This window comes from Salmo salar, chromosome ssa27, assembly GCF_905237065.1.
Source record: "Salmo salar chromosome ssa27, Ssal_v3.1, whole genome shotgun sequence".
Taxonomy (NCBI): Eukaryota; Metazoa; Chordata; class Actinopteri; order Salmoniformes; family Salmonidae; genus Salmo; species Salmo salar.
The window spans coordinates 39,115,298-39,142,917 of record NC_059468.1 but is presented as its reverse complement, the minus strand read 5'-3'; the positions used below and the strand labels follow the sequence as shown (position 1 = coordinate 39,142,917).

At 44.8% G+C, this 27,620-nt stretch overlaps 1 protein-coding gene across 6 annotated transcripts; it reads left to right on the top strand.

Annotated features, from left to right (window-relative positions):
- On the top strand, positions 1-27,620 carry LOC106589075 (importin subunit alpha-7-like). 6 transcript variants are annotated; one of them, XR_006762477.1, is made up of 13 exons: positions 1-150; positions 4,556-4,689; positions 5,357-5,552; positions 5,881-5,975; positions 6,215-6,346; positions 6,457-6,545; positions 6,657-6,756; positions 10,448-10,611; positions 10,706-10,910; positions 11,988-12,115; positions 13,741-13,931; positions 18,369-20,698; positions 20,795-27,620. XR_006762477.1 is itself a non-coding variant. In XM_014178753.2 (12 exons), exons 1-12 carry the CDS (start codon positions 147-149, stop codon positions 18,554-18,556), a joined length of 1,626 nt encoding a protein of 541 aa, XP_014034228.1. In that variant the 5' UTR covers positions 1-146; the 3' UTR covers positions 18,557-27,620. The 6 variants fall into 6 exon arrangements, 1 of the variants encoding a protein (XP_014034228.1); XR_006762476.1 differs by having other exon boundaries at positions 18,369-21,082; positions 21,147-27,620; XR_006762478.1 differs by having other exon boundaries at positions 18,369-22,418; positions 22,476-27,620.

Here is a 27,620-nt window from a genome sequence, read left to right as displayed (position 1 = left end):
GTGGTATTAAATTTGACATCTCTCGCCTTCCGTATTTCTCCGACGACATATTGTTTGTGAGGAGCAAATTCTGAAAAGCAAACCGAGAAAGAGGATTACAATTGATTTATCTCTAAACACAAGAAGTATCTGTCATTTAAGATAAAATGGGTGAGTTATGATGTTGTGTTTGTAGACCGTATGGTTCATACACGGGACTAGAGAATACTACGCGTTCGAATACATGATTGTCAAATCTCCCCCCACTAGCTAACAAGCTATTGTTATTGTTTTCACCTACAAATTGCAACCTTTCACTGGTACAGTATTATCTTGGTTGTTTAGACGACGTGTCCTTCAAGAAAGTCTACAAATGACATGAGTTGGCAATTTCAGAAGCGAACGCCAACTAACGTTACATGCATCGCCTGCTAACGTTTGGTAGTTAGCTTTTTGCTGTCTTACCAGGTTAATATGGAAGCCAGTAGTACGCAGGTTGTTAGATAACTAGCAAAACATGTTAACGCCGGTCAATTTAACTTGTTGGCGAGTTACTTAGTGAAATGAACAACCAGTCATATCCATGTTACTTTCATATTGATACCTACTGAGAGGTAACTAGGGCGGGTCACACAAACATTGTTTTGTTGGCAAGTTAAGTTAGCTAACTGGTTAGCGTTACGCTAGCTCTCTAAGCCTTAACGTTGCTACCTACAACTTGAGGTTCATAACTGAACTAACTTATCGTTAGCAAAAGCTATTATACGCTGTTGAATTTCTGACTGTATTACCGCCTACTGGGAATGCTCATTAAGCAGCGGAGGCTCCTCAGGGGAGGACCATACTCCTCAGTGAATTTCATAAAAATAGTGAAACATTTTTTTTTTAGATAAAACTATAGTAAATATATTTGTCACCAAATCATTAATTAAAACACACTGTTTTGCAATGAAGGGCTACAGTAGCTTCAAAAGCACTCTTTAGGGTAGGACCATGGTGTAGCTGGAGGACGGCTAGTGTCCGTCCTCCTCTGGGTAGGCTGGGCACATGACATTTTTAACAATGCTTTTTTTTTTTCTCATAAAAACTAGTTCATTGCATCTGCTGTGGAGTCCAGTTTCATAATATTACCATATGTCCCAGCTGATAGTTTTGATGTAATCATGGAAAACAGGCCTTATTTTAGGGCGTTTTTCACCCTGCCAGCTCCTCTTAGTTCTATTGTGTTCCGGACGTTCTATTCTCATTTTATTGTTCTACGTCACAATGCCTGCTTTGCTATTGATGGCAATGAGACCTGCCCACGTTGCTGGTAGTTAAAATGTAAACAACACCAAATAAGGTCGTCCCATTGTTTACTGTAGGGGAGTATAGGTATGTCTGTCTATTTTGCCAAATATCTCACAATGTGTATATTTCGATTTTTTTTTCTTCTCCAAATTGGACACCATTTTAAACATGAGAATCTCCTCTTTCTAATTATGTAATTATTCCTTGCCCACGGACATTCGACTACCCATTAGAGATGATTGCAATAACAGTCTGCTTTCTCTATGATTTGCTTGACCTTCACTTGAACTCTGTTGAACTCTGCATCCAGCAAATGAGTAGATGAAGCATGTCTGGTTGGAGGGGTGTAATGCTGGGCGAAGAACATTCAGAAATCTCTTCCAATGCACATTGCCTGTGAGCATCAGAGGTGAACCAGTTGCATACACAGCTCGAGCAAGACATTAATCAGCATTTCTCTGATTACGTTCGTTCTTCCATTGAGTCAAAAAAACTATTGATTCCAGGAGGACCATGAGCTGTTGCTATCGATAAGGGGTCTGATTCATCATTTTCACCTTGAAAAGAAGTAGAGGGACTTTTGTCAGAGGTTGCTTGTTGTGAGCGCTGAGGGAACTTTATGCACTTGGCCAGATGATTCTGCATCTTTGTTGCATTCTTCACATATGATTTGGCACAGTATTTGCAAATGTACATAGCTTTTCCTTCTACATTAGCTGCAGTGAAATGTCTCCACACATCAGATAGTGACTGTGGCATTTTCCTGTAAAGATGAGAAAAAAATGAGTAAAAAAAAAAATCGCAAATACAATTCCATGTACAGATAAATCGTTAAGCAGTTAGATTAAACAACTCCTTTGTAAGATGGTAGCGAAAACTAACTAGCAGAAATTGTTAACTAGTTTGAAATTGTTTAAACACACTTTGCTGTAGGCTACTACTGAAGTTTACATGCACTAAGTTGACTGTGCCTTTAAACAGCTTGGAAAATTCCAGAAAATGATGTCATGGCTTTAGAAGCTTCTGATAGGCTAATTGACATTATTTGAGTCAATTGGTGTACCTGTGGATGTATTTCGAGGCCTACCTTCAAACTCAGGGCCTCTTTGCTTGACATCATGGGAAAATCAAAAGAAATCAGCCTAGACCCATGCTTGCAAGCCGAAGAACACCATCCCAACCGTGAAGCACCGGGGTGGCAGCATCATGTTGTTGGGGTGCTTTGCTGCAGGAGGGACTGGTGCACTTCACAAAATAGATGGCATCATGAGGAAGGAAAATTATGTGGATATATTGAAGCAATATCTCAAGACATCAGTCAGGAAGTTAAAGCTTGGTTGCAAATGGGTCTTCCAAATGGACAATGACCTCAAGCATACTTCCAAAGTTGTGGCAAAATGGCTTAAGGACAACAAAGTTAAGGTATTGGAGTGGCCATCACAAAGCCCTGACCTCAATCTCATAAATATAGGCAGAACTGAAAAAGCATGTGCAAGCAAGGAGGCCTACAAACCTGACTGTTACACTAGCTCTGTTAGGAGGAATGGGACAAAATTCATCCAACTTATTGTGGGAAGCTTGTGGAAGGCTACCCAAAACTTTTGACCCAAGTTAAATAATTAAAGGCAATGCTACCCAATACTAATTGAGTGTATGTAAACTTCAGACCCACTGGGAATGTGATGAAAGAAATAAAAGCTGAAATAAATCATTATCTATACTATTAGTTTGACATTTCACATTCTTAAAATAAAGTGGTGATCCTAACTGACTTAAGACAGGGAATTTTTACTAGAATTAAATGTCAGGGATTGTGAAAAACTGTTTTTGGCTAACGTGTATGTAAGCTTCCAACTTCAACTGTATATGCAGGCAAGAGTGTGCAAGGTGTTATTGACCGTGTCAGTCTGTCCCACTTGATTACTCACATTTTTCTCTCAACCTGTGTGCACTTAAGTTGTAAACTTTCATTTATAGGCTAGGCTGTAGCAACCTCATGATGGGTATAGGGAAAATTATAGTGTCATGTAGTAGCCTAAACCTGTTGATGTCACATTGAACTGGGTGATTGGAATATGAATGACAGTCATCCAATATGCTGTAATAGAAATAAGGCCATGCACTTCGCCTGTGACGTTACAATCACACTCCATGGTGCCCAGTCTGGCTGCTTCTGGTGACGTGGGTCTGGTGCCCAGTCTGGCTGGTTCTGGTGACTCTGGTCTGGTGCCCAGTCTGGCTGGTTCTGGTGACTCTGGTCTGGTGCCCAGTCTGGCTGGTTCTGGTGACTCTGGTCTGGAGCCCAGTCTGGCTGGTTCTGGTGACTCGGGTCATCCTGGCTGGTTCTGGTGACTCGGGTCATCCTGGCTGGTTCTGGTGACTCGGGTCATCCTGGCTGGTTCTGGTGACGTGGGTCTGGAGCCCAGTCTGGCTGGTTCTGGTGACTCTGGTCTGGAGCCCAGTTTGGCTGGTTCTGGTGACTCTGGTCTGGAGCCCAGTTTGGCTGGTTCTGGTGACTCTGGTCTGGTGCCCAGTCTGGCTGGTTCTGGTGACTCGGGTCATCCTGGCTGGTTCTGGTGACGTGGGTCAGTCTGGCTGGTTCTGGTGATGTGGGTCTGGTGCCCAGTCTGGCTGGTTCTGGTGCCATGATTGAACAAATGCTGAGTCGGGGAAGTTTGGGCGGCTGTCAGGCGGCTGGCAGTTCAGGCGCTTCCTGCTAACTCTGCAATTAAATCACCTGAATATATGTGTTCGTTCTGTCTGACAGCTCACTGCTGGAGAGTAGAGCTTTGTCTGTGATAAGTGTGTGTGCGTTTGTGCGGGCGTTTGTGTGTGTTTTCTGGGTGTGTTTTTGCTGGGTGTTTATTAGGTTTGTGTGTGGATAGTCAGAGACAGTAACTTAGGCTGCATGTAAGACTGAATTTGCATAACTGTGTGTGTGTGTGTGTGTGTGTGTACTGCACAGCATATGCTCCAGTGTATTTTTAACTGTGTCCTGGAGCTTGTTATACTGGGGCTTATGTACCCCTGTGTCATAACCAAGCGGTATTACTCCCTGGGATCTGAGACACACACACACACACACACACACACACACACTGACATCCCTGGAAGAGTCTGATTCCTTGGAAATGTTTTCCTTCTCTTGGCAGTGATTTTCCTGCCATCTGTTGCTAAACTTCATTTTGTTAAATGCCTAACCATTCTATGACCAACTTTGTAAAAAGTACTGTGAAAGATTGGATTAGTAGAGATGATTTGTAATGAAGATTGTGTGTGTTTTCAGAGCCGTCAGCCAGTCCAGCGAAGGATAACCACAGGATGAACAGTTACAAGAACAAAGCCCTGAATGTGGAGGAGATGAGACGCAGGAGAGAGGAGGAGGGTATCCAGCTGAGGAAGCAGAAACGAGAGCAACAGGTAGAGAACCTAACCCACCTGTATAGGACCTAGCCTATAACGCCTAGCCTATAACGCCTAGCCTATAACACCTAGCCTATAGCGCCTAGCCTATAGCGCCTAGCCAACTACTAGTGTCTAAACAGGAGACAGGTACACAACATAACCCACCTGTATAGCGCCTAGCCTATAGCGCCTAGCCTATAGCGCCTAGCCCACTGCTAGTGTCTAAACAGGAGACAGGTACACAACATAACCCACCTGTATAGCGCCTAGCCTATAGCGCCTAGCCTATAGCGCCTAGCCTATAGCGCCTAGCCCACTGCTAGTGTCTAAACAGGAGACAGGTACACAACATAACCCACCTGTATAGCGCCTAGCCTATAACAGCTAGCCCACTGCTAGTGTCTAAACAGGAGACAGGTACACAACATAACCCACCTGTATAGCGCCTAGCCTATAGCGCCTAGCCTATAGCGCCTAGCCCACTGCTAGTGTCTAAACAGGAGACAGGTACACAACATAACCCACCTGTATAACGCCTAGCCTATAACAGCTAGCCCACTGCTAGTGTCTAAACAGGAGAGAGGAGGGCACCTAGCTCAGGAAGCAGAATCTATAGCAACATAAAACAGCCTAGGGCCACAGCGAACACACTGCTGTGTTGTTTCTCTCCTGTATTTGGCAGCTGTTCAAGAGGAGAAACGTTGACATGTTGAACGAGGAAGGAGTCATGTTTGAGAGTCCACTGGTCGACACGTATGTCACCTCTACAGCCACAGAGGAAGGAGTCCTAACTAAAGACCTGGTGGAGATGCTCTTCTCAGAGGACCCAGAGCTCCAACTCACTACAACACAGTCATTCAGGAAACTACTGTCCAAAGGTACCAGGCTGTTCAGTGAATATCATCAGGTTATTCTGTAACCTGTCTGCGTATGGCTGTGCACCCCTAGTCCTGTTGGCCCTCCTGGGGACCCTCAGGCCGCTGGCCCTCCTGGGGACCCTCAGGCCGCTGGCCCTCCTGGGGACCCTCAGGCCGCTGGCCCTCCTGGGGACCCTCAGGCCGCTGGCCCTCCTCGGTCTGCAGGCTTTTGCTCCAAGCCCAGCACTCTCAAATGATTCAGCTACCTCCCACTAGGGTGGTAAAGATTGAGTCTATGGTGCTATTTGTTACACTATTACTCATATATTCTCTGTCTGATCTGTTCCAGAACCCAATCCACCTATTGATGAGGTCATCAACACCCCAGGCATTGTAGAGAGGTTTGTAGAGTTCCTGAAGAGGAGCGTCAACTGCACATTACAGGTGAGACCTTTGGAAATAACATTAGGAAAACAGTTTTTATTGGTAAAATATATAAAAGTTAACCCAGACTGGAAAAATGGATGATGGTCAGGCTTGAATGACTAGTAATTCATTGTGGATATCTGTTAATTATTGCGATCTATAATAATATTTCTGTCATTGTATGTTTTTTTTTTTTTTGTCATCAAGTTTTATTATTAATACCAATGTGTCATTAATAAAGGTGTGTGTGTGTGTAGTTTGAGGCAGCCTGGGCCCTGACCAACATAGCATCAGGTACATCCATGCAGACTAACATAGTAATCGAGGCTGGAGCAGTGCCCATCTTTATAGAACTACTCAACTCGGACTTTGAAGATGTTCAGGAACAGGTAAAGGCCGACCCATGTACATCTAAACAGTCATGGAAAAAAAATGTATTACCAGACCATCTATAATTTATACCTAGTTTCTCTCTCTCTCTCTCCGTTCTCTCTCCCAGGCGGTGTGGGCTTTGGGTAACATAGCAGGGGACAGTCCAGTGTGCAGAGACTACGTACTCAACTGTAACATCCTGCCACCACTATTAATGTGAGAGCACACACAAACACACACTACTGTTTATGCCTTGTGTCCTCTGATGTTATCTACTACTCCATATAAAAATATAGCTCATGGTTCCTCTCCCCGGTTCCTCTCCAGGCTTCTGACTAAATCCACCAGACTGACCATGACCAGGAATGCAGTGTGGGCTCTGTCTAATCTGTGCAGGGGGAAGAGCCCCCCACCTGTATTTGAGAAGGTAACACCCAACCCTATATTCATTTAACGTCTCACGGTAGGAGTGCTGCTCTAAGATCAGTGTTGCCATTTCGATCGTAATTAATACAATTACATGGACGGGGGGGGACCTGATCCTAGATCAGCATTACTACTCGACGACTCTGAATACTGGTCCTTTTAGATTACATGGACAGGGGGGGACCTGATCCTAGATCAGCATTCCTACTCGACGACTCTGAATACTGGTCCTCTGAGACGCTGTATGAATAAGGCCCCAGGTATCTGAGACGCTGTATGAATAAGGCCCCAGATCTCTGAGACGCTGTATGAATAAGGCCCCAGATCTCTGAGACGCTGTATGGATAAGGCCCCAGGTATCTGAGACGCTGTATGGATAAGGCCCCAGGTCTCTGAGACGCTGTATGGATAAGGCCCCAGGTATCTGAGACGCTGTATGGATAAGGCCCCAGATCTCTGAGACGCTGTATGGATAAGGCCCCAGGTATCTGAGACGCTGTATGGATAAGGCCCCAGGTATCTGAGACGCTGTATGGATAAGGCCCCAGGTATCTGAGACGCTGTATGGATAAGGCCCCAGGTATCTGAGACGCTGTATGGATAAGGCCCCAGGTATCTGAGACGCTGTATGGATAAGGCCCCAGGTATCTGAGACGCTGTATGGATAAGGCCCCAGGTATCTGAGACGCTGTATGGATAAGGCCCCAGGTATCTGAGACGCTGTATGGATAAGGCCCCAGGTATCTGAGACGCTGTATGGATAAGGCCCCAGGTATCTGAGACGCTGTATGGATAAGGCCCCAGGTATCTGAGACGCTGTATGGATAAGGCCCCAGGTATCTGAGACGCTGTATGGATAAGGCCCCAGGTATCTGAGACGCTGTATGGATAAGGCCCCAGGTATCTGAGACGCTGTATGGATAAGGCCCCAGGTATCTGAGACGCTGTATGGATAAGGCCCCAGGTATCTGAGACGCTGTATGGATAAGGCCCCAGGTATCTGAGACGCTGTATGGATAAGGCCCCAGGTATCTGAGACGCTGTCCGAACCGCTACAAACTTATGTGGAAAGGGGAGATTGTCGTGAACACGATGATGTTTTCTGTTTTGCACTACGACCCCCCCCCCCCAACTAGTGTCACGGCACTTGTCTAAAGGGGTCCTAAAGTTCTAAATCAAATGGCTAAATGATCCATGGGATGGTCATCTTAAAACACTTCCATATGTAAGCACCATCTTAAAACGATTTTGTATGTCTGCTTAGTAATATGAATACCTCTGTTTGGTGTGTGTGCTCCCATAACCACAACCACTCGTTTCTTTTTTTAAACAACACACAAAAAAAGCAATATTTAACCTCTATTTGGTGTGTATGCTGCTACATTCACATCTCCTTGAATCTAAACGGTAACAGCTAGCTCAAATAAATATGTAGGTTAACAGCTTGGAGTTGAAAGCAAGTGGCTCATTGAGTTCTGAATCTGAACCTTAACCGCTAGCTAGATGAAGTCAGTCTTTTGGCATCCGGACGCCTATAGTCCCTGATCACAAGTGGTGCACTAATGTAGGTGATGAGGTGTCATTTGACTCGGTCTGGGTTGAATGGAGCTTGTCTGTAATGCTGTGTAATGCCCTTCTGTTAGCTAGCTGCTGGGTTTTATCTGCTAGTGACTCTGGCCAGCCAGAACAAACAAAAGCCCCAGTGACTCAGAGGCTGAGCATGTGACCAGAGGACGGTACGTGACGAGGCAGGAGTTTCTCTCACTCTGTCAATCGGCTAAAGTGTTATCGTTCTCTTCAACTCTGTTTGGCATTAATAGAAGGACAGGAAGCCATTTTTTTTTTAAACTACTACAGATTCACTCAAGGTGAAGGACCTGCTCTTGGCTGTGTCCCAATACCCTTAGATGGTTCCTTTGTTTGTCACCTTTCCCTTACAGTAATGGGATGTTACAGGGTCAGAGAGGGCAGAGTATTCAGCCCTATCAGTAGTGCTAAAGGAGAGAGGGCGTGTTCGAATATCAGTTTCTCTTATCGAAATCATTGACTTAGCACAGAATGCATCCCTATGCATTTTACAAAGGGAATATCAGAACGCAACTCGTGATGTCATATCAGAATGAGGATATCAGAGGTGTGATGTCATATCAGAATGAGGATATCAGAGGTGTGATGTCATATCAGAATGAGAAGATCAGATTTCACAGGTGTGATGTAATGAGAATATCTGATTTTAGAGCGTGTGGGGAGGTCACAATTCTGTTTGTACACTTGTTTACATGGCTATGCTTTTTAATTAAACCTATTTGAAACATGCCATTTATACTTTGTTATTATCCTGGCATTTAATTTTTATTTTTTGGGATATTACTTAGAAATATTAATCAACAAATTTAGAAATGTCACGTTGGAGAGGATCTGTCGCATTTTCCTGTTGACACAACATTAACGTACTCAGAATAAAAGATATACAGTGCATTCGGAAAGTATTCAGACCCCTTGACTTTTTCCACAATTTGTTACGTTACAGCCTTATTCTGAAATGGATTCAATTGTTTATTTTCCTCATCAATCTACACACAATACCCCATAATGACAAAGCAAAAATAGATTTGTAAATGTATATAAAAAATTAACTGATATCACATTTACATAAGTATTCAGTCCCTTTACTCAGTACTTTGTTGAAGTACCTTTGACAGCGATTACAGCCTCAAGTCTTCTTGGGTATGACGCTACAAGCTTGGCACATCTGTGTTTGGGGAGTTTCTCCCATTCTTCTCTGCAGATCCCCTCAATCTCTGTCAGGTTGGATGGGGAGCTTCACTTCACAGCTATTTTCAGGTCTCTCCAGAGACGTTCGATCGTGTTCAAGTCCAGGCTCTGGCTGGGCCACTCAAGGACATCCAGAGACTTGTCCCGAAGCCACTCCTGTGTTGTCTTGGCTGTGTGCTTAGGGTCATTGTCCTGTTGGAAGGTGTCCCAGTCTGAGGTCCTGAGTGCTCTGGAGCCCCCCCCTGCGATCAAAACATTTTAGCGGCCCCCCTCATGATAGCAATGGTTTTTTTTAAATGTTATTACGTTCATTTCCTGCAGTTCTGCCCATTTGCCATGGGGCGCAGAGAAAATGTTTCTGTTTTAAAGCAAGTCAGCTGCAGTTCTACACATTTTGCCATGGGGTTGAGGCAAATGTTTGCTGTTTTTAATATAACTGAGCATCAATGGGCCCCACCGCGGTTGCTAGTTTGACAATGCTTACTACAAGTTTAGATTAGCCGTTAGAGAGCATGTCGACTAACTTAGCAATCCTCCTCCCCAAAATTGCTGCCATGGGCTAATTGAGTGACTGCTGATGCACAACCAAATGTAGAAATTGGGCCTACAAAAGGGTAGTCCCACTGTCTGTGCCCCTGTCCCCCATGTTGTAAGTGTCTAGATCCCTCAGGTGTCCCCCTGCCTGCCTAGGTGTCCCCCTGCCTGCCTAGGTGTCCCCCTGCCTGCCTAGGTGTCCCCCTGCCTGGCTGGCTGTCCCCCTGCCTGGCTGGCTGTCCCCCAGGTGTCTCCCTGTTAGCAGGTCCTGTCTAGACTGTTTCCGCAGTGATTTCAATCTGTTGGCAGGCGCCTGCTGGGCTCTGTCCTACCTTTCTGATAGAATACACTAAATGTCCCCCTGTTTGTCCTCTGTCCCCCAGGTGTCCCCCTGTCTGCAAGTCCTGTCTAGACTGTTGTTCAGCAGTGATTCCGATCTGTTAGCAGACGCCTGCTGGGCTCTGTCCTACCTCTCTGATGGACCCAACGAGAAAATCCAGGCTGTCATCGACTCCGGCGTCTGCAGGCGCCTCGTAGAGCTGCTCATGTAAGTGTGTCTGCAGGCGCCTCGTTGAGCTGCTGGTGTGTGTAGACTTTAGGGGCCTCAGCGTAGTAACTTTTTTGAATGTTCTCTCTGTCAGGCACACAGACTACAAGGTGGCGTCTCCTGCTCTGAGAGCAGTGGGGAACATCGTTACTGGAGACGACATCCAGACACAGGTGGTGTTGAACTGTTCAGCCCTGCCCTGTCTGCTCCACCTGCTGAGTAGTCCTAAAGAGTCCATCCGGAAAGAAGCCTGCTGGACCGTGTCCAACATCACAGCTGGCAACAGGGCTCAGATACAGGTGTGGTTCAGACTTTACACACAGACAGACATACGGACTCTACCGGTACCGTACAAATAAACAGACATGTTTATGATAGTTGTACATGACATTGCCAAAAGTATGGGGACGCTCCTTCATATTAGTCGATTCGGCTATTTCAGCCACACCCGTTGTTTACAGGTGTATAAAATCGCGCACAAAGTTCAGTGACTTTTAACGTGTCGCAGTCATAGGATGCCACCTTTCCAACAAGTCATTTCGTAACATTTCTGCCCTGCTAGAGCTGCCCCGGTCAACTGTAAGTGCTGTTATTGTGAAGTGGAAACGTCTAGGAGCAACAACGGCTTAGCCGTGAAGTGGTAGGCCACACAAGCTCACAGAACGGGACCACTGAAGCGTGTAGCGTATAAAAAAAATAATAAAAAAATGTCTGTCCTCGGTTGCAACACTCACTACTGAGTTCCAAACTGCCGCTTGAAGCAGCGTCTGCACAATAACTGTTTGGTCGGGAGCTTCATGAAATGGGTTTCCATGGCGCCGAGCAGTTGCACAAAAGCTATTAGACATTCGAGGCAAATGGTTGTGTACCGTGAGTATTCCTGCTGTAGCAGCGTGGTGTAGAGCGTGAGACATCTCAGACACACGTTAGCTAGCGACAACATGTTGTACAGATGTCCAACGAGCAGGTGTCCTCATACAGCTACAGTTCTCTACAGTTACAGATGCATAACACAGACTGGTACAGTTCAGAGACTATAGAGATCCATAGAGATCTTCAAGACCCAGGTACTAGGTATTTTCTTTAGTTTTTTTTGTTTGAATAAAGGAAATGGTTTGTGCTGCTCTCCAGTTTAGTAAGACATCTCTTATCTTTCTATCAACTACTTTTCTCTTTTTCCTCGTGTTCCTCCTCTCCTCGTGTTCCTCCTCTCCTCGTGTTCCTCCTCCTCGTGTTCCTCCTCCTCGTGTTCCTCCTCTCCTCGTGTTCCTCCTCTCCTCGTGTTCCTCCTCTCCTCGTGTTCCTCCTCTCCTCGTGTTCCTCCTCCTCCTCGTGTTCCTCCTCCTCCTCGTGTTCCTCCTCCTCTCCTCTACTAGACGGTGATTGATGCCAACATCTTCCCTGTGCTGATCGACATCCTGCAGAAGGCAGAGTTTAGAACCAGGAAGGAAGCAGCCTGGGCCATCACTAACGCCACCTCCGGAGGAATGCCTGAACAGATCAGGTATAAAGCCACACCCACCTCACCAGGACAGGTGGGCTATGACCCGCACCTCTCACCAGGACAGGTGGGCTATGACCCGCACCTCTCACCAGGACAGGTGGGCTATGACCCGCACCTCTCACCAGGACAGGTGGGCTATGACCCGCACCTCTCACCAGGACAGGTGGGCTATGACCCGCACCTCTCACCAGGACAGGTGGGCTATGACCCGCACCTCTCACCAGGACAGGTGGGCTATGACCCGCACCTCTCACCAGGACAGGTGGGCTATGACCCGCACCTCTCACCAGGACAGGTGGGCTATGACCCGCACCTCTCACCAGGACAGGTGGGCTATGACCCGCACCTCTCACCAGGACAGGTGGGCTATGACCCGCACCTCTCACCAGGACAGGTGGGCTATGACCCGCACCTCTCACCAGGACAGGTGGGCTATGACCCGCACCTCTCACCAGGACAGGTGGGCTATGACCCGCACCTCTCACCAGGACAGGTGGGCTATGACCCGCACCTCTCACCAGGACAGGTGGGCTATGACCCGCACCTCTCACCAGGACAGGTGGGCTATGACCCGCACCTCTCACCAGGACAGGTGGGCTATGACCCGCACCTCTCACCAGGACAGGTGGGCTATGACCCGCACCTCTCACCAGGACAGGTGGGCTATGACCCGCACCTCTCACCAGGACAGGTGGGCTATGACCCGCACCTCTCACCAGGACAGGTGGGCTATGACCCGCACCTCTCACCAGGACAGGTGGGCTATGACCCGCACCTCTCACCAGGACAGGTGGGCTATGACCCGCACCTCTCACCAGGACAGGTGGGCTATGACCCGCACCTCTCACCAGGACAGCTTGTGTAATTATAGTGTAGATAGAAGGGTAGAACCAGGAAAGAGGTGGCTGGGGTAGTTGTTTTGGTATTACCTATTACTGCTTTCACCTATTGTCCTTTCAGATCAGAGATTGACCATGGGAGGGGTCAAGAACCCTAGTCATGTCGGAATAGGAAAGAGGGAGGGGTCAAGAACCCTAGTCATGTCGGAATAGGAAAGAGGGAGGGGTCAAGAACCCTAGTCATGTCGGAATAGGAAAGAGGGAGGGGTCAAGAACCCTAGTCATGTCGGAATAGGAAAGAGGGAGGGGTCAAGAACCCTAGTCATGTCGGAATAGGAAAGGGGGAGGGGTCTAGAAGAGGTGGATTGGTGTTTATTTTTCTCTCCTACTCTTCGTGTGGTCTGAGATTCCAAGCTCGACTGTTTTTCCACGTTGTCCCGGTGATATCAGACAGGAGCTACATTTGGTGAACTTGCGTGTGTCTGAGGCCTGGTTGGGAGCTGTTTGTCCATATTGAGTGTCTTTGCAGTTCTTTTTCCCTGGAATGTCACAAGACAATAACACTCCTGTCTCAAGGCCGCTGCATTTGACAAGCGTCTGGATTGTACCAAACACATTCCATATTTATTACTTAGGTTTCTCGCTCGTTCTCGCTTTCTCCTCTCTTTCTTCGACGACACACTTTGTCTCTTCCCTATTTTTCTTTGAGGTTCAATGCATCTCTCCTTCTCTCTCTTTTTGTTTTTTTAAATCTGTATTTTCTTTCTATCCCCACTCTCTGTCTAGGTACCTGGTGAACCTGGGCTGTATCAAGCCTCTGTGTGACTTGTTGACAGTGATGGACAGTAAGATAGTCCAGGTGTCTCTGAACGGTCTGGAGAACATTCTGAGACTGGGAGACCAAGAGGCCAAGCAGGATGCAGGACCCAGCGGTACCGGCATCAACCCCTACTGCTCTCTCATAGAGGAGGCCTATGGTATGTATATGCAAACATCAACCCCTACTGCTCTCTCTTTGAGGCCTATAGCACGTACAGTGCATTTGGAAAGTATTCAGACCCCTTGACTTTTTTATGTTATTTTTTTTTTACCCCTCAATCTACACACACTACCCCATAATGACAAAGCAAAAAAACAGTTTAGCCATTTTTTGCTGAAATATCACATTTATATAAGTATTCAGACCGATCACTCAGTACTTTGTTGAAGCACCTTTGGCAGCGATTACAGCCTCAAGTCTTCTTGGGTATGACGTTTCTTGGCACACCTGTATTTGGGGAGTTTCTCTCATTCTTCTCAGCAGATCCTCTCAAGCTCTGTCAGGTTGGATTGGGAGCGATGCTGCACAGCTATTTTCAGGTCTCTCTAGAGATGTTAGATCGTGTTCAAGTCCAGGCTCTGGCTGGGCCACTTAAGGACATTCAGAGACTTGTCCTGAAGCCACTCCTGTGTTGTTTTGGCTGTGTGCTTAGGGTCATCCTGTTGGAAGGTGAACCTTTGTCCTAGTCTGAGGTACTGAGCACTTTGGTGCAGGTTTTCATCAAGGTTCTCTGTTCTTTGCTCTGTTCATCTTTCCCTCCATCCTGACTAGTCTCCCAGTCCCTGCCGCTGAAAAACATCCCCACAGCATGATGCTGCCACCACCATGCTTCACCGTAGGGATGGTGCCAGGTTTCCTCCAGACGTGATGCTTGGCATTCAGGCCAGAGTTCAGTCTTGGTTTCATCAGATCAGAGAATCTTGTTTCTCTTGGTTTGAAAGTCATTTAGGTGCCTCTTGGCAAACTCCAAGTGGGCTGTCATTCTTTTTACTGAGGAGTGGCTTCCGTCTGGCCACTCTACCATAAAGGCCTGATTGGTGTAGTGCTGCAGAGATGGTTGTCCTTGTAGAAGGTTCTCCCATCTCCGGAATGCAACTCCGGAGCTCTGTCAGAGTAACCTTTTGGGTTCTTGGTCACTTCTCTGACCAAGGCCTTTCTCCCCGATTGCTCAGTTTGTCCGGGCGGCCAGCTCTAAGAAGAGTCTTCTTGGTGGTTCCCAATTTCTTCCGTTTAACCTCTCTAGCGGGTGTGGGACACTACCGTCCCACCTGGCCAACATCCGGTGAAATTGCAGAGTGCCAAATTAAAATTAAATTACTATAAATATTTCACTTTCATAAAATCACAAGTGCAATACATCAAAATAAAGCTTATCTTGTTGTTAATCCAGCCGCTGTGTCAGATTTCAAAAATACTTTATCGATTATCGGAGAACAGCGCCCAGCAGACAAATCATTACAAACAGTAACCAGCCAAGTAGAGGACTAACAAAAGTCAGAAATGGCAATAAAATGTATCACTTACCTTTGATCTTCATATGGTTGCACGCCCAAGACTCCATGTTACACAATAAATGTTTGTTTTGTTCGATAATGTCCCTCTTTATGTCCAAAAACCTCAGTTTTGTTGGTGCGTTTTGTTCAGTAATCCATTGGAACAAGGCACGGTCACAGCAGGCAGACGGAAAATCATAAAAGTTCGTAGAAAAATGTCAAACGATGTTTATAATCAATCCTCAGGTTGTTTTTATCATAAATAATCGATCATATTTCAACCGGACAATAGCTTCGTCAATAGAAAAGGAAAAACAAGAAAGGCACGCTCCCGGTCACACGCAGGACTCAAGTCTGGAAATGTCCACTGTCCTCTCATTGAAAGTGGTGTTTCTCCCTCATTTTTCAGAGTAAAAGCCTGAAACAATGCCTAAAGACTGGCCACATGTAGTGGAAGCCATAGGGATCGTGAACTGGGTCATAAGTCTTTGTATGGTGGATAGGCTTTCAATGGAAAACAGCCATTTCAAAATAATAGCACTTCCTGGATGGATTTTCCTCAGGTTTTCGCCTGCCATATCAGTTCTGTTATACTCACAGACATTATTTTAACAGTTTTGGAAGCTTTAGAGTGTTTTCTATCCAAATCTAAATTATATGCATCTCCTAGCTTCTGGGCCTGAGTAGCAGGCAGTTTACTTTGGGCACGCTTTTCATCCGGAGGTGAAAATAGTGCCCCCTACCCTAGTGAAGTTAAGAATGATAGAGGCCACTGTGTTCTTGGGGACCTTCAATGCTGCAGAAATGTTTTGGTACCCTTCTCCAGATCTAGCTCAATGGACAATTTGTTCCACCTCCTGGCTTGGTTTTTGCTCTGACAGGCACTGTCAACTGTGGGACCTTTATGTAGATAGGTGTGCCTTTCTAAATCATGTCCAATCAATTGAATTTACCACACTCCAATCAAGTTGTAGAAACATCTCAAGGATGATTCAATGGAAACAGGATGCACCAGAGCTCAATTTTGAGTCTCATAGCAAAGGGTCTGAAAACTTATGTAAATTATGTATTTCTCTTGTTTTTTTATTTTTTATATATTTGCAAACATTTCTATAAACCTGTTTTTGCTTTGTCATTATTGGGTATTGTGTGAATTATGGTATTTAATCCTTTTTAGAATAAGACTAACATAACACAGTGGAAAAAGTCAAGGGGTCTGAATACTTTCTGAATGCACTGTTATTATATACAAACACCTTCATATAGTATATGCAAACACATACAGGACACACACACATACAGGACACACACACACACACACACAGGACACACACACACATACAGGACACACACAAACTCAGCAAAAAAACAAACGTCCTCATTGTCAATGGCGTTTATTTTCAGCAAACTTAACATGTGTAAATATTTATATTTACACAACAAGATTCAACAACTGAGACAGAAACTGAACAAGTTCCACAGACATGTGACTAACAGAAATTGAATAATGTGTCCCTGAACAAAGGGGGGGGGTCAAAATCAAAAGTAACAGTCAGTATCTGGTGTGGCCACCAGCTGCATTAAGTACTGCAGTGCATCTCCTCCTTATGGACTGCATCAGATTTGACAGTTCTTGCTGTGAGATGGTATCCCACTCTTCCACCAAAGAACCTGCAAGTTCCCGGACATTTCTGGGGTGGAATGGCCCTAGCCCTCATCCTCCGATCCAACAGGTCCCAGACGTGATCCGGGCCTTCACTGGCCATGTCAGAACACTGACATTCCTGTCTTGCAGGAAATCACGCACAGAACGAGCAGTATGGCTGGTGGCATTGTCATGCTGGAGGGTCATGTCAGGATGAGCCTACAGGAAGGGTACCACATGAGGGAGGAGGATGTCTTCCCTGTAACGCACAGCGTTGAGATTGCCTGCAATGACAACAAGCTCAGTCTGATGATGCTGTGACACACCGCCCCAGACCATGACGGACCCTCCACCTCCAAATCGATCCCGCTCCAGAGTACAGGCCTTGTTGTATCGCTCATTCCTTCGACGATAAACACGAATCCGACCGTCACCCCTGGTGAGACAAAACCGCGACTCGTCAGTGAAGAGCACTTTTTGCCAGTCCTCTCTGGTCCAGCGACGGTGGGGTTGTGCCCATAGGCGACGTTGCTGGTGAGGACCTGCCATACAACAGGCCTACAAGCCCTCAGTCCAGCCTCTCTCAGCCTATTGCGGACAGTCTGAGCACTGATGGAGGGATTGTGCGTTCTTGGTGTAACTCGGGCAGTTGTTGCTGCCATCCTGTACCTGTCCCGCAGGTGTGATGTTCAGATGTACCGATCCTGTGCAGGTGTTACACGTGGTCTGCCACTGCGAGGATGATCAGCTGTCCGTCCTGTCTCCCTGTAGCGCTGTCTTCGGCGTCTCACAGTACGGACATTGCAATTTGTTGCCCTGGCCACATCTGCAGTCCTCATGCCTCCTTGCAGCATGCCTAAGGCACGTTCACGCAGATGAGCAGGGACCCTGGGCATCTTTCTTTTGGTGTTTTTCAGAGTCAGTAGAAATGCCTCTTTCGGAGCCTAAGTTTTCACAACTGTGACCTTAATTGCCTACCGTCTGTAAGCTGTTAGTGTCTTAACGACCGTTCCACAGGTGCATGTTCATCAATTGTTTATGGGTCATTGAACAAGCATGGGAAACGGTGTTTAAACCCTTTCCAATGAAGATTTGTGAAGTTATTTGGATTTTTTTGAATTATCTTTGAAAGACAGGGTCCTGAAAAAGGGACGTTTCTTTTTTTTTTTGCTGAGTTTACATACAGGACACACACAGACGGACACACACACAGACGGACACACACACAGACGGACACACACACAGACGGACACACACACAGACGGACACACACACAGACGGACACACACACAGACGGACACACACACAGACGGACACACACACAGACGGACACACACACACAGACGGAACACACACACAGACGGAACACACACACAGACGGACACACACACACAGACGGACACACACTTGCATAATCTACCATGTGTATGAATAGATCATGTCTCTCCATCTCCAGGTCTGGATAAGATCGAGTTCCTTCAGAGTCATGAGAACCAAGAGATCTACCAGAAGGCCTTTGATCTGATAGAGCACTACTTTGGAGTGGAGGAGGAGGACCAGAGCCTGGCTCCTCCGGTGGACCAGGCCAATCAGCAGTTCCTCTTCCCCCAGCAGGAGGCACCCATGGAGGGCTTTCAGCTATAACGCCCTCCCTGTCCTCTGGTTCTCATCTGGTTCAACTTAAACAACTGTCACTCATAGCCATGGAGCCCATGGAGGAGTTTCAGATAAAACATCCACCCCCTTATCCTCACCCCATGGAGGAATTTGGGGTATAATCAGTCCCATGTCCAACCATTGCCCGATCCTCTATACCCAGCCTGGCTAGTTTTAGCCCCAACAGATGAAGGTGACAGGTTTATAACAGGCTTACAGGTTTAACTATCCAACCTATATTCCCAATCTTTGAGCTGGCTTTACCTACCATAACAGATCAGACACTTCTAACGGAATGCCACGTCTCGGCTGTAGAGCCAATAGGAGAGCAGAACTCAACCCACTTGACCTGATGATTTAAAAACAAAGCTCTTCACGATCAGTGATCACACAACCAAGGCCAAGGATTGGTCCAGTCCAGGTTTGAAATGCACAGGTAAAATAACAGATACACCGCCAGTACTGTTGATACCCTGATTCTTCTGACCGTAACGGTGGTTTGGTTATTAGTGCTTCCTGTCTGCCCATAGGGATGTCCTTCTTCGGGATGTAGGGGTTTGATAGGTCAAACCTGACCAGTGGGAGAGGTGTGTTATTTAATTTTTACCCTTTTTTCTTTACGACAATTATCTTCTTCGTCCTTATCTGTTTCCCCTCGTTTTAGCTTTTGTCAACCCTGTTTTTCTCCCTGGCCTGTTCTAAAACGTACTGTATCTACATGCACCACCTGAAGACTGAAGTGTCCCAAGAAAGAAGAATGGCCTCTTTACTGTTAACAATAAAACAATCCGGATGTATTCTCAACTCAGAGGCCAAAACCCTCATTCATATTGGTTTCTGTCTATACAGGACATACAGGGTTCCATTAAGCAATTCTGGGGATTCTTAGGAATTCTAGAACTATGGTTTGAAGTGTAGAGCCAAGATTCTCCCCTTCTCGAACTGAGTCCTTTCTCTACAATGTATTTTGTTTTTTGTTGAACTTTTAGCTACTTTTAGTTTTGTGCTTGTGGAGGAGCATGTTTGGGATCTGAATCGTAAAATCAGGTAAACGTCTGGGCTAAGGGAGGGTGGAGGGGGGGGGGGGGGCTGCGAGGGGGAAGGGAGTATAGGTGTGTGGGGATATTGAAAGATATATAAAGTTACCTAGGTTACTAGCTTGATCCGAGCTTGATATAACTAGCAATATAATATTTGTTGTGTGCCGTGTTCTTAATAACGATACGTTTGAATTATGAAGTGATTCTAACTGTTTAAACAGCACACCGCTGGGGGGGGGGTGACGGGGCCTACGCTCGCCACAGCACGAGAATATGTGATTATCCAAACCAAAAATTATTTTTATATATAAATAGACAGACAGACACTGTCAGATCTCCATTTGGCTTTCAAGGGATTGTTCCTATTTTTTATATAGAGATTAGAGATGATTCCTTACTTGAAAAACACGCGTAACTCAGTCAAACCTTAGTCAGATGGCAACATCAGATTTATGCAAAAAAATATTGAAGTTACTCACTTGCATGTCCGGTTAGGATTTGGTCTTTTCTCTCTTCTTTTGGATTTCTCTGACCCCTGGCATGCGTTCCATATGGCACACTATTCCCTATATAGTGCACTACTTCTGACCCTATGGGCTCTGGCCAAAAGCTGTGTAATATATATATATATATATATAGTGTGCCATTTGGGACTTGGCCCTGGTGTAAATATGTTTGTGCTGGCTGAGTTGTACTAGGCCCTGGAATGTGATGAGGTGTTGCTGCCCCCCCCCGGTGTGTCTGTGGTAGGATTTGCATGGTGTTTCTATTGCCTTACCTACTGTCATGGAGTATCCCTTTGCCAAACGCCTGGTAGTACGCGCCTGGTAGTACGCGCCTGGTAGTACGCTGCACCTCTCGTTTGAGAGAGGCGTGGGAGAGAGGCGGGGGGAGGTGGGAGGGAGAGAGGCAGGAGGGGGAATGGGAGAGGGGAGGCGGGAGAGAGAGTGCCGTAATTTAGGTCTTAGAAAATCTAACAATATATAAGAATTGAATGTCCCATTGAGAAGAGAAAGTACAGGGGACAGAGCTTATCATGTATTAGATGGTATAGTTCAGGGGACAGTTATCACATATTAGTGGTGGTGAGGTAATACCATCTATTGTCTAGTTGGCGGTGAGGTAATACCATCTATTGTCTAGTTGGCGGTGAGGTAATACCATCTATCGTCTAGTTGGCGGTGAGGTAATACCATCTATCGTCTAGTTGGCGGTGAGGTAATACCATCTATCCTCTAGTGGGCGGTGAGGTAATACCATCTATCCTCTAGTGGGCGGTGAGGTAATACCATCTATCCTCTAGTGGGCGGTGAGGTAATACCATCTATCCTCTAGTGGGCGGTGAGGTAATACCATCTATCCTCTAGTGGGCGGTGAGGTAATACCATCTATCCTCTAGTGGGCGGTGAGGTAATACCATCTATCCTCTAGTGGGCGGTGAGGTAATACCATCTATCCTCTAGTGGGCGGTGAGGTAATACCATCTATTATCTAGTTGGAGGTGAGGTAATACCATCTATTGTCTAGTTGGCGGTGAGGTAATACCATCTATCCTCTAGTGGGCGGTGAGGTAATACCATCTATCCTCTAGTGGGCGGTGAGGTAATACCATCTATCCTCTAGTGGGCGGTGAGGTAATACCATCTATCCTCTAGTGGGCGGTGAGGTAATACCATCTATCCTCTAGTGGGCGGTGAGGTAATACCATCTATCCTCTAGTGGGCGGTGAGGTAATACCATCTATCCTCTAGTTGGAGGTGAGGTAATACCATCTATCGTCTAGTGGGCGGTGAGGTAATACCATCTATCCTCTAGTGGGCGGTGAGGTAATACCATCTATCGTCTAGTTGGAGGTGAGGTAATACCATCTATTGTCTAGTTGGCGGTGAGGTAATACCATCTATCCTCTAGTGGGCGGTGAGGTAATACCATCTATCCTCTAGTGGGCGGTGAGGTAATACCATCTATCCTCTAGTGGGCGGTGAGGTAATACCATCTATCCTCTAGTTGGAGGTGAGGTAATACCATCTATCCTCTAGTGGGCGGTGAGGTAATACCATCTATCCTCTAGTGGGCGGTGAGGTAATACCATCTATCGTCTAGTGGGCGGTGAGGTAATACCATCTATCGTCTAGTTGGCGGTGAGGTAATACCATCTATCCTCTAGTGGGCGGTGAGGTAATACCATCTATCGTCTAGTTGGCGGTGAGGTAATACCATCTATCGTCTAGTTGGCGGTGAGGTAATACCATCTATCGTCTAGTGGGCGGTGAGGTAATACCATCTATCCTCTAGTGGGCGGTGAGGTAATACCATCTATCCTCTAGTGGGCGGTGAGGTAATACCATCTATCCTCTAGTGGGCGGTGAGGTAATACCATCTATCCTCTAGTGGGCGGTGAGGTAATACCATCTATCCTCTAGTGGGCGGTGAGGTAATACCATCTATTATCTAGTTGGAGGTGAGGTAATAGTGTGGTGATTGTGTGTAGGGTTACATCTGATATGTTGTTGTTTTTGCGTTCTACTGTTGAATCCTCCAACCAGGATTTCTGTAAAACGGGAATTTGAGGAAAGTTAACGTAATTTTGCAACTTTGCCGTGTTGGAAAGAAATGGGAATGACAACTTGTAATGTTGCATGGGTCATTGTGATGGTGATAAGTACTATTTGTCATTGCGATGGTGATAAGTACTAGGCATCATGGGGATAAGTGATGGGGATAAGTACTAGGTATCATTGTGTTGGTGATATGTACTAGGGATCATTGTGATGGGGATAAGTACTATGTATCATGGTGATGAGTACTAGGTATCGTTGTGGTAAGTACTAGGCATCATGGGGATAAGTGATGCGGATAAGTACTAGGTATCATTGTGTTGGTGATAAGTACTAGTCATCATGGGGATGTGGATAAGTACTAGTCATCATGGGGATGTGGATAAGTACTAGTCATCATTGGGATGTGGATAAGTACTAGTCATCATGGGGATGTGGATAAGTACTAGTCATCATGGGGATGTGGATAAGTACTAGTCATCATGGGGATGTGGATAAGTACTAGTTATCATGTGGATAAGTACTAGTCATCATGGGGATGTGGATAAGTACTAGTCATCATGGGGATGTGGATAAGTACTAGTCATCATGGGGATGTGGATAAGTACTAGTCATCATGGGGATGTGGATAAGTACTAGTCATGGGGATATGTACTAGTCATCATGGGGATGTGGATATGTACTAGTCATCATGGGGATGTGGATAAGTACTAGTCATGGGGATATGTACTAGTCATCATGGGGATGTGGATATGTACTAGTCATCATGGGGATGTGGATAAGTACTAGTCATGGGGATAAGTACTAGTCATCATGGGAATGTGGATATGTACTAGTCATCATGGGGATGTGGATAAGTACTAGTCATCATGGGGATAAGTACTAGTCATCATGGGGATGTGGATAAGTACTAGTCATCATGGGGATAAGTACTAGTCATCATGGGGATAAGTACTAGTCGTCATGGGGATAAGTACTAGTCATCATGGGGATAAGTACTAGTCATCATGGGGATGTGGATAAGTACTAGTCATCATGGGGATGTGGATAAGTACTAGTCATCATGGGGATGTGGATAAGTACTAGTCATCATGGGGATGTGGATAAGTACTAGTCATCATGGGGATGTGGATATGTACTAGGTATCATGGGGATATATATACTAGGTATCATTGTGATGGGGATATGTACTAGGTATCATGGGGATATATATACTAGGTATCATTGTGATGGGGATATGTACTAGGTATTGATGTGTATTATTCTCTGTCCCTCTCATTGGGTGCATTTTAAATGGCACTGTATTCCTCGTTTTGACAGGAGCCACCTAAGGGAGCCTCTATATCAGACAGGGTGTCATTTGAGATGAAAACACAGATCTAACGACAACCAGGGTTTGGCAAGGGATACGTCTTTTTAATTTCGACCGTGACGAACCTAACCGCAGATATTCTAGTAAAGAAGATGTATTTGCACACACACTTCATGCATACAACACCAGCAGACAATACACTGTACACACGGACGAGTGTTACACAACAAGGAGAAACAACTTCCATAATCCACTTTTTTTTCCTATTTTTTTTTAATGATCCATGGGTTTTCTTTTTCTTTCTGTGTTCTTATTTCCACAGGTTTGGTTTTCGATGCAGTATGTTCATTCAAGGTTTTCTTGCATCGTTTTTGCCACTTCCTTTTTTAGGCACTTTTGAAGTTATGCAGTTAGAAAACATGTTTTATTAAATAATGCACCCACCCACAGTGCAATGCTCTTTGAAAAGATTAGCTTAATACTGGAGATGGAAGGTAATGACATAACGGATTATTAAAGTGAAACAATCACATTCACAGCATCATTTCATACCTCCCTTAAAGAATATCAGAGATAGTTACATTTCTGTTATTTTCTTGAGGAAGTGCATGGTGTAATTCTTGATATTAGGGAAACCTATTTTCTCCCTTCTCTGCTACATTGACTGAAGATGGTTTGATGTTATGCCCTTAGACACAGATCTAGGATCAGCTTACCATCAATCATAACCTTAAATATAAATTGGGGGGGGGGGGCCGTTAAAGCAGAACTCAGATCAGTGTCTATGGGTTGAGTGGAGCTTATGGATCCAAAGTCTGGTAGTGTGTGACCTTTTCACTGACTGCAGTTGTGTGAGGGAAGAGACATATGATTATGTTCCCATCGGAGTCTGGTAGCAACTTGTTCTGTGCATCCCTCCATTTCCCCTTGTGGAGTTGAACCGCCAAACAACATCGGAATAGTAGCATTTTTGGATTGTTTGGTAGCAACAAAAAAAAAGTGAATGTGGACAATGGGGTTAAAAGCTGTATGTTTTATTTCAAACTTTTCACAAAGTCTGAAGTGTCTTTTTTGGAAGGATATCTGTAACGCAGCAGGTTTTCCTCATTTTGGGGGGTGACTTCATATGCTAGCTATGAGAGGACCCTTGTCATTGCACCTGTTTATATAGCAAGTCATTCCCTTATGCTTATATTGTCCTACCTGATGTGATGTCTCGGGAGGTTGAGGGCCATGGCTTTATGCAATGTCTTACCCTATTATATGTTATGGTCTGCAATGATGAGGGGGATGATTCGTGGTCTGCAATGGTTTTGGACACGTTGTGCTTTGGTTGACATGCAAAATGTATTCAAATTTGTTAAGAGACAAAGCTTGGCATTGATCTGACAGAGAACAGTAATGGTCATAGACTACAGGCTATTTTAAGATTCTATGCACCATGGTTCTCTAAAAGGGAAATGGTTGTCCACAGAACAAGTGATCTCCAAACAGACATCTGAGACTAAATAAATCTAGAAACGAATGAAACATTAGCTAAATAACTTTCTCTACATCACTAACATGTGAAGCAGCATTTTATATATTAGTAATGTTATTTTTTTTTCTTATTTTTTTTTTTTCATGTCTACTTTTGTGTGCAGTCTATCAACAAAGACTACCAGAATAGTAAGATATTAAACAAATCAGTGGATCAAATATATATTTCTAATTGTTAAAAAAGGAAAATGCACTCCTATTCACTGAAGTGCCAATCTTGACCAACTAAAGACTTGAGGTTGATTTAAATGTCTCTTGACTTAGTGATCATAATCTTTTTTTTTCTATTTTTTTTCTTGAATGTGTACGTTTGTAGTGAACAATACTGTTGCTGTATTTTCCTTATCTTCTAGTTCCATGACTTGCCGTGGTTTCTCTAAACAAGTGGCATTCTTTACTGCTTTTTGCACACAAAAAAAAACTGTGGGATTGGGTCAGAACAGAGGAATAATTTAATCAGCAACAAAAAAAAAAAAAAAACGTATTTTATTCTATCATGGTGATCCGTCTAAGTGAATAATGATGCTCTTTTCTTCCATTTGAATGTGTTTTCACTGTGCAGACCTCAAGCTGATGCAACTGCAGGACCGCCAGTCCAGACATGGGTTTGATTAGAAAAAGACAGAGCCATCAAGTGGAATTTTAGGCTGAGACAGACTGCACTGCACATTTAGATCCCTGAGTTTTTCCTTAGTCAGGTAACATGCTCTAGAAAAGCTCCGGGCCCAGGTTCAGGTCAGTTATAGCAGGCCAATACAGGGCCACGTGCAGTAGCAAAACATTTTCAAACATTGCAGATGGAGAAGCCACAAATAGAGCCACCGTGATTCATTATTCTACATTTTAGAGGCATGTTTGTTCTACATAGAAATATTTATATTTTAATGTTCCAAACTGTTGTGCCCTGCTGAACGGTCTGCTCAACTTGAACTTCCATGTTGGCACGACCCATCTACCCACAAACAACTAACAGCCACACAATGAGTAACCCATCTACCCACAAACAACTAACAGCCACACAATGAGTAACCCATCTACCCACAAACAACTAACAGCTAATTCAAAATGGAGACTTTTTTTTTTTTCTTGACTTTGTGGTGCTTTGCCGTTGTATGTATATTGACTTGGATATGGAGGGTATATAATTATTATTGGCTGTCCAGACCCAGTCACTCAATCAACCAATCACTTGTCCAGAGACAACTTTGAGCTATGTCTTGATTTAGCACAGTGAATCAGAAGCTACATCCTTGGCTGAGAATGAACAAAACCTACCAACCAACCAGAGCTGCAATAGAATATTCTCTAAAAGTCAGCCATCCCCAGGGATTCATTTAAGACTGCTTCCCAAAGTGCATATCTAATGTACTACTTTTAGAACAGGGGTCCATGGGGCTCTGGTGAAATGTAGTGCATTAAATAGGGAATAGACTTGTCATTTGGGACAGAATTTTCTTTCCTTCCTTCCTTCCCCCTCTCTCTTCAGTGCAATTAACAGAGCTTAATGAATGATACACATGTGTAATGATTTCTGCAAAGTGCTGAAATGCTTCATATGGCAATAGTAGAGGGCCAGGAGGTTTTTCCTGACCAGGAGAAAATCAAATGTTATTTGTCACATGCGTCCAGTACACCAGGTGTAGATCTTACAGTGAAATGCTTACAAGCCCTTAACCAGTTTTAAGAAGGAAAAAAAGGTGTTAAAGTATTTATTTACTAAAATTACGGTGTCTCAAATGGCACTATATTCCCTATAGCAGGGGTATTTTCTCTTCTACTTGATAATGAATTGCACACATCTGGTGTCCCAGGTCTAAATCAGTCCCTGATTTGAGGGGAATCACCCATCTGGTGTCTCAGGTCTAAATTCAGTCCCTGATTAGAAGGGAAAAATGAAATAGTGCAGTGAAACTGGCTTTGAGGGCCCTATATAATCCACTACTTTTGACCAGAAACCTATTGGCCATGGTCAAAAGTAGTGCACTATATATGAAATAGGGTGCCATTTGGGAGGGCCTACTGGGTTGTAGTTATTTCCTATAGGCCTGTCAGGCCCTATGGTCAGAAATTACTGCTACCCCTAGGCAAAGATTTGAAAAAGAATGAAGATAACATTTAAATGGGACTTTTCTTGTCGTCCGTCCTAGATCCTGTAAATGTGTATATCTTCGAAAATCCCAAGCCACGCCTTTAGTGCTCAGCGTTATCAAATAAATAATGCTATCTATTCTACAATTGTTTACAATGCGAAATGTTTGTAAAGTATTTTTCGTATGTCATAACTGACCAGTCTTGATGTATACTCTTTGATCCTCTCATTTATCTTTCGCAATGTATTTATTTTTAAAACAATTGTTTTTTTTTGTTTGTTTTTTTTTGCTTACGATTACCCATCTTATACTGTGACTTGACTTGACTTTACCGACGATATGAATGAGTGACGAGAAACTGATACACTTCAACGGAACATGACACAAACAGGAATACATAAACAAACAAAAAAATGCATTAACAAATATTGGAAATGTATACAAGTGAAAAAGTTAAGTGGAAACTGTAAAATATATATATATATATATATTAAAACAAATGTTGCAACCCTT

What these genes read in the sequence shown, in the direction of transcription:
- LOC106589075 (XM_014178753.2), top strand. An exon ending in GCGTCAACTGCACATTACAG is followed by an intron (nt 5,976 to 6,214) that starts GTGAGACCTTTG and finishes GTGTGTGTGTAG; the next exon opens with TTTGAGGCAGCCTGGGCCCT. An exon ending in ATCCTGCCACCACTATTAAT is followed by an intron (nt 6,546 to 6,656) that starts GTGAGAGCACAC and finishes GTTCCTCTCCAG; the next exon opens with GCTTCTGACTAAATCCACCA.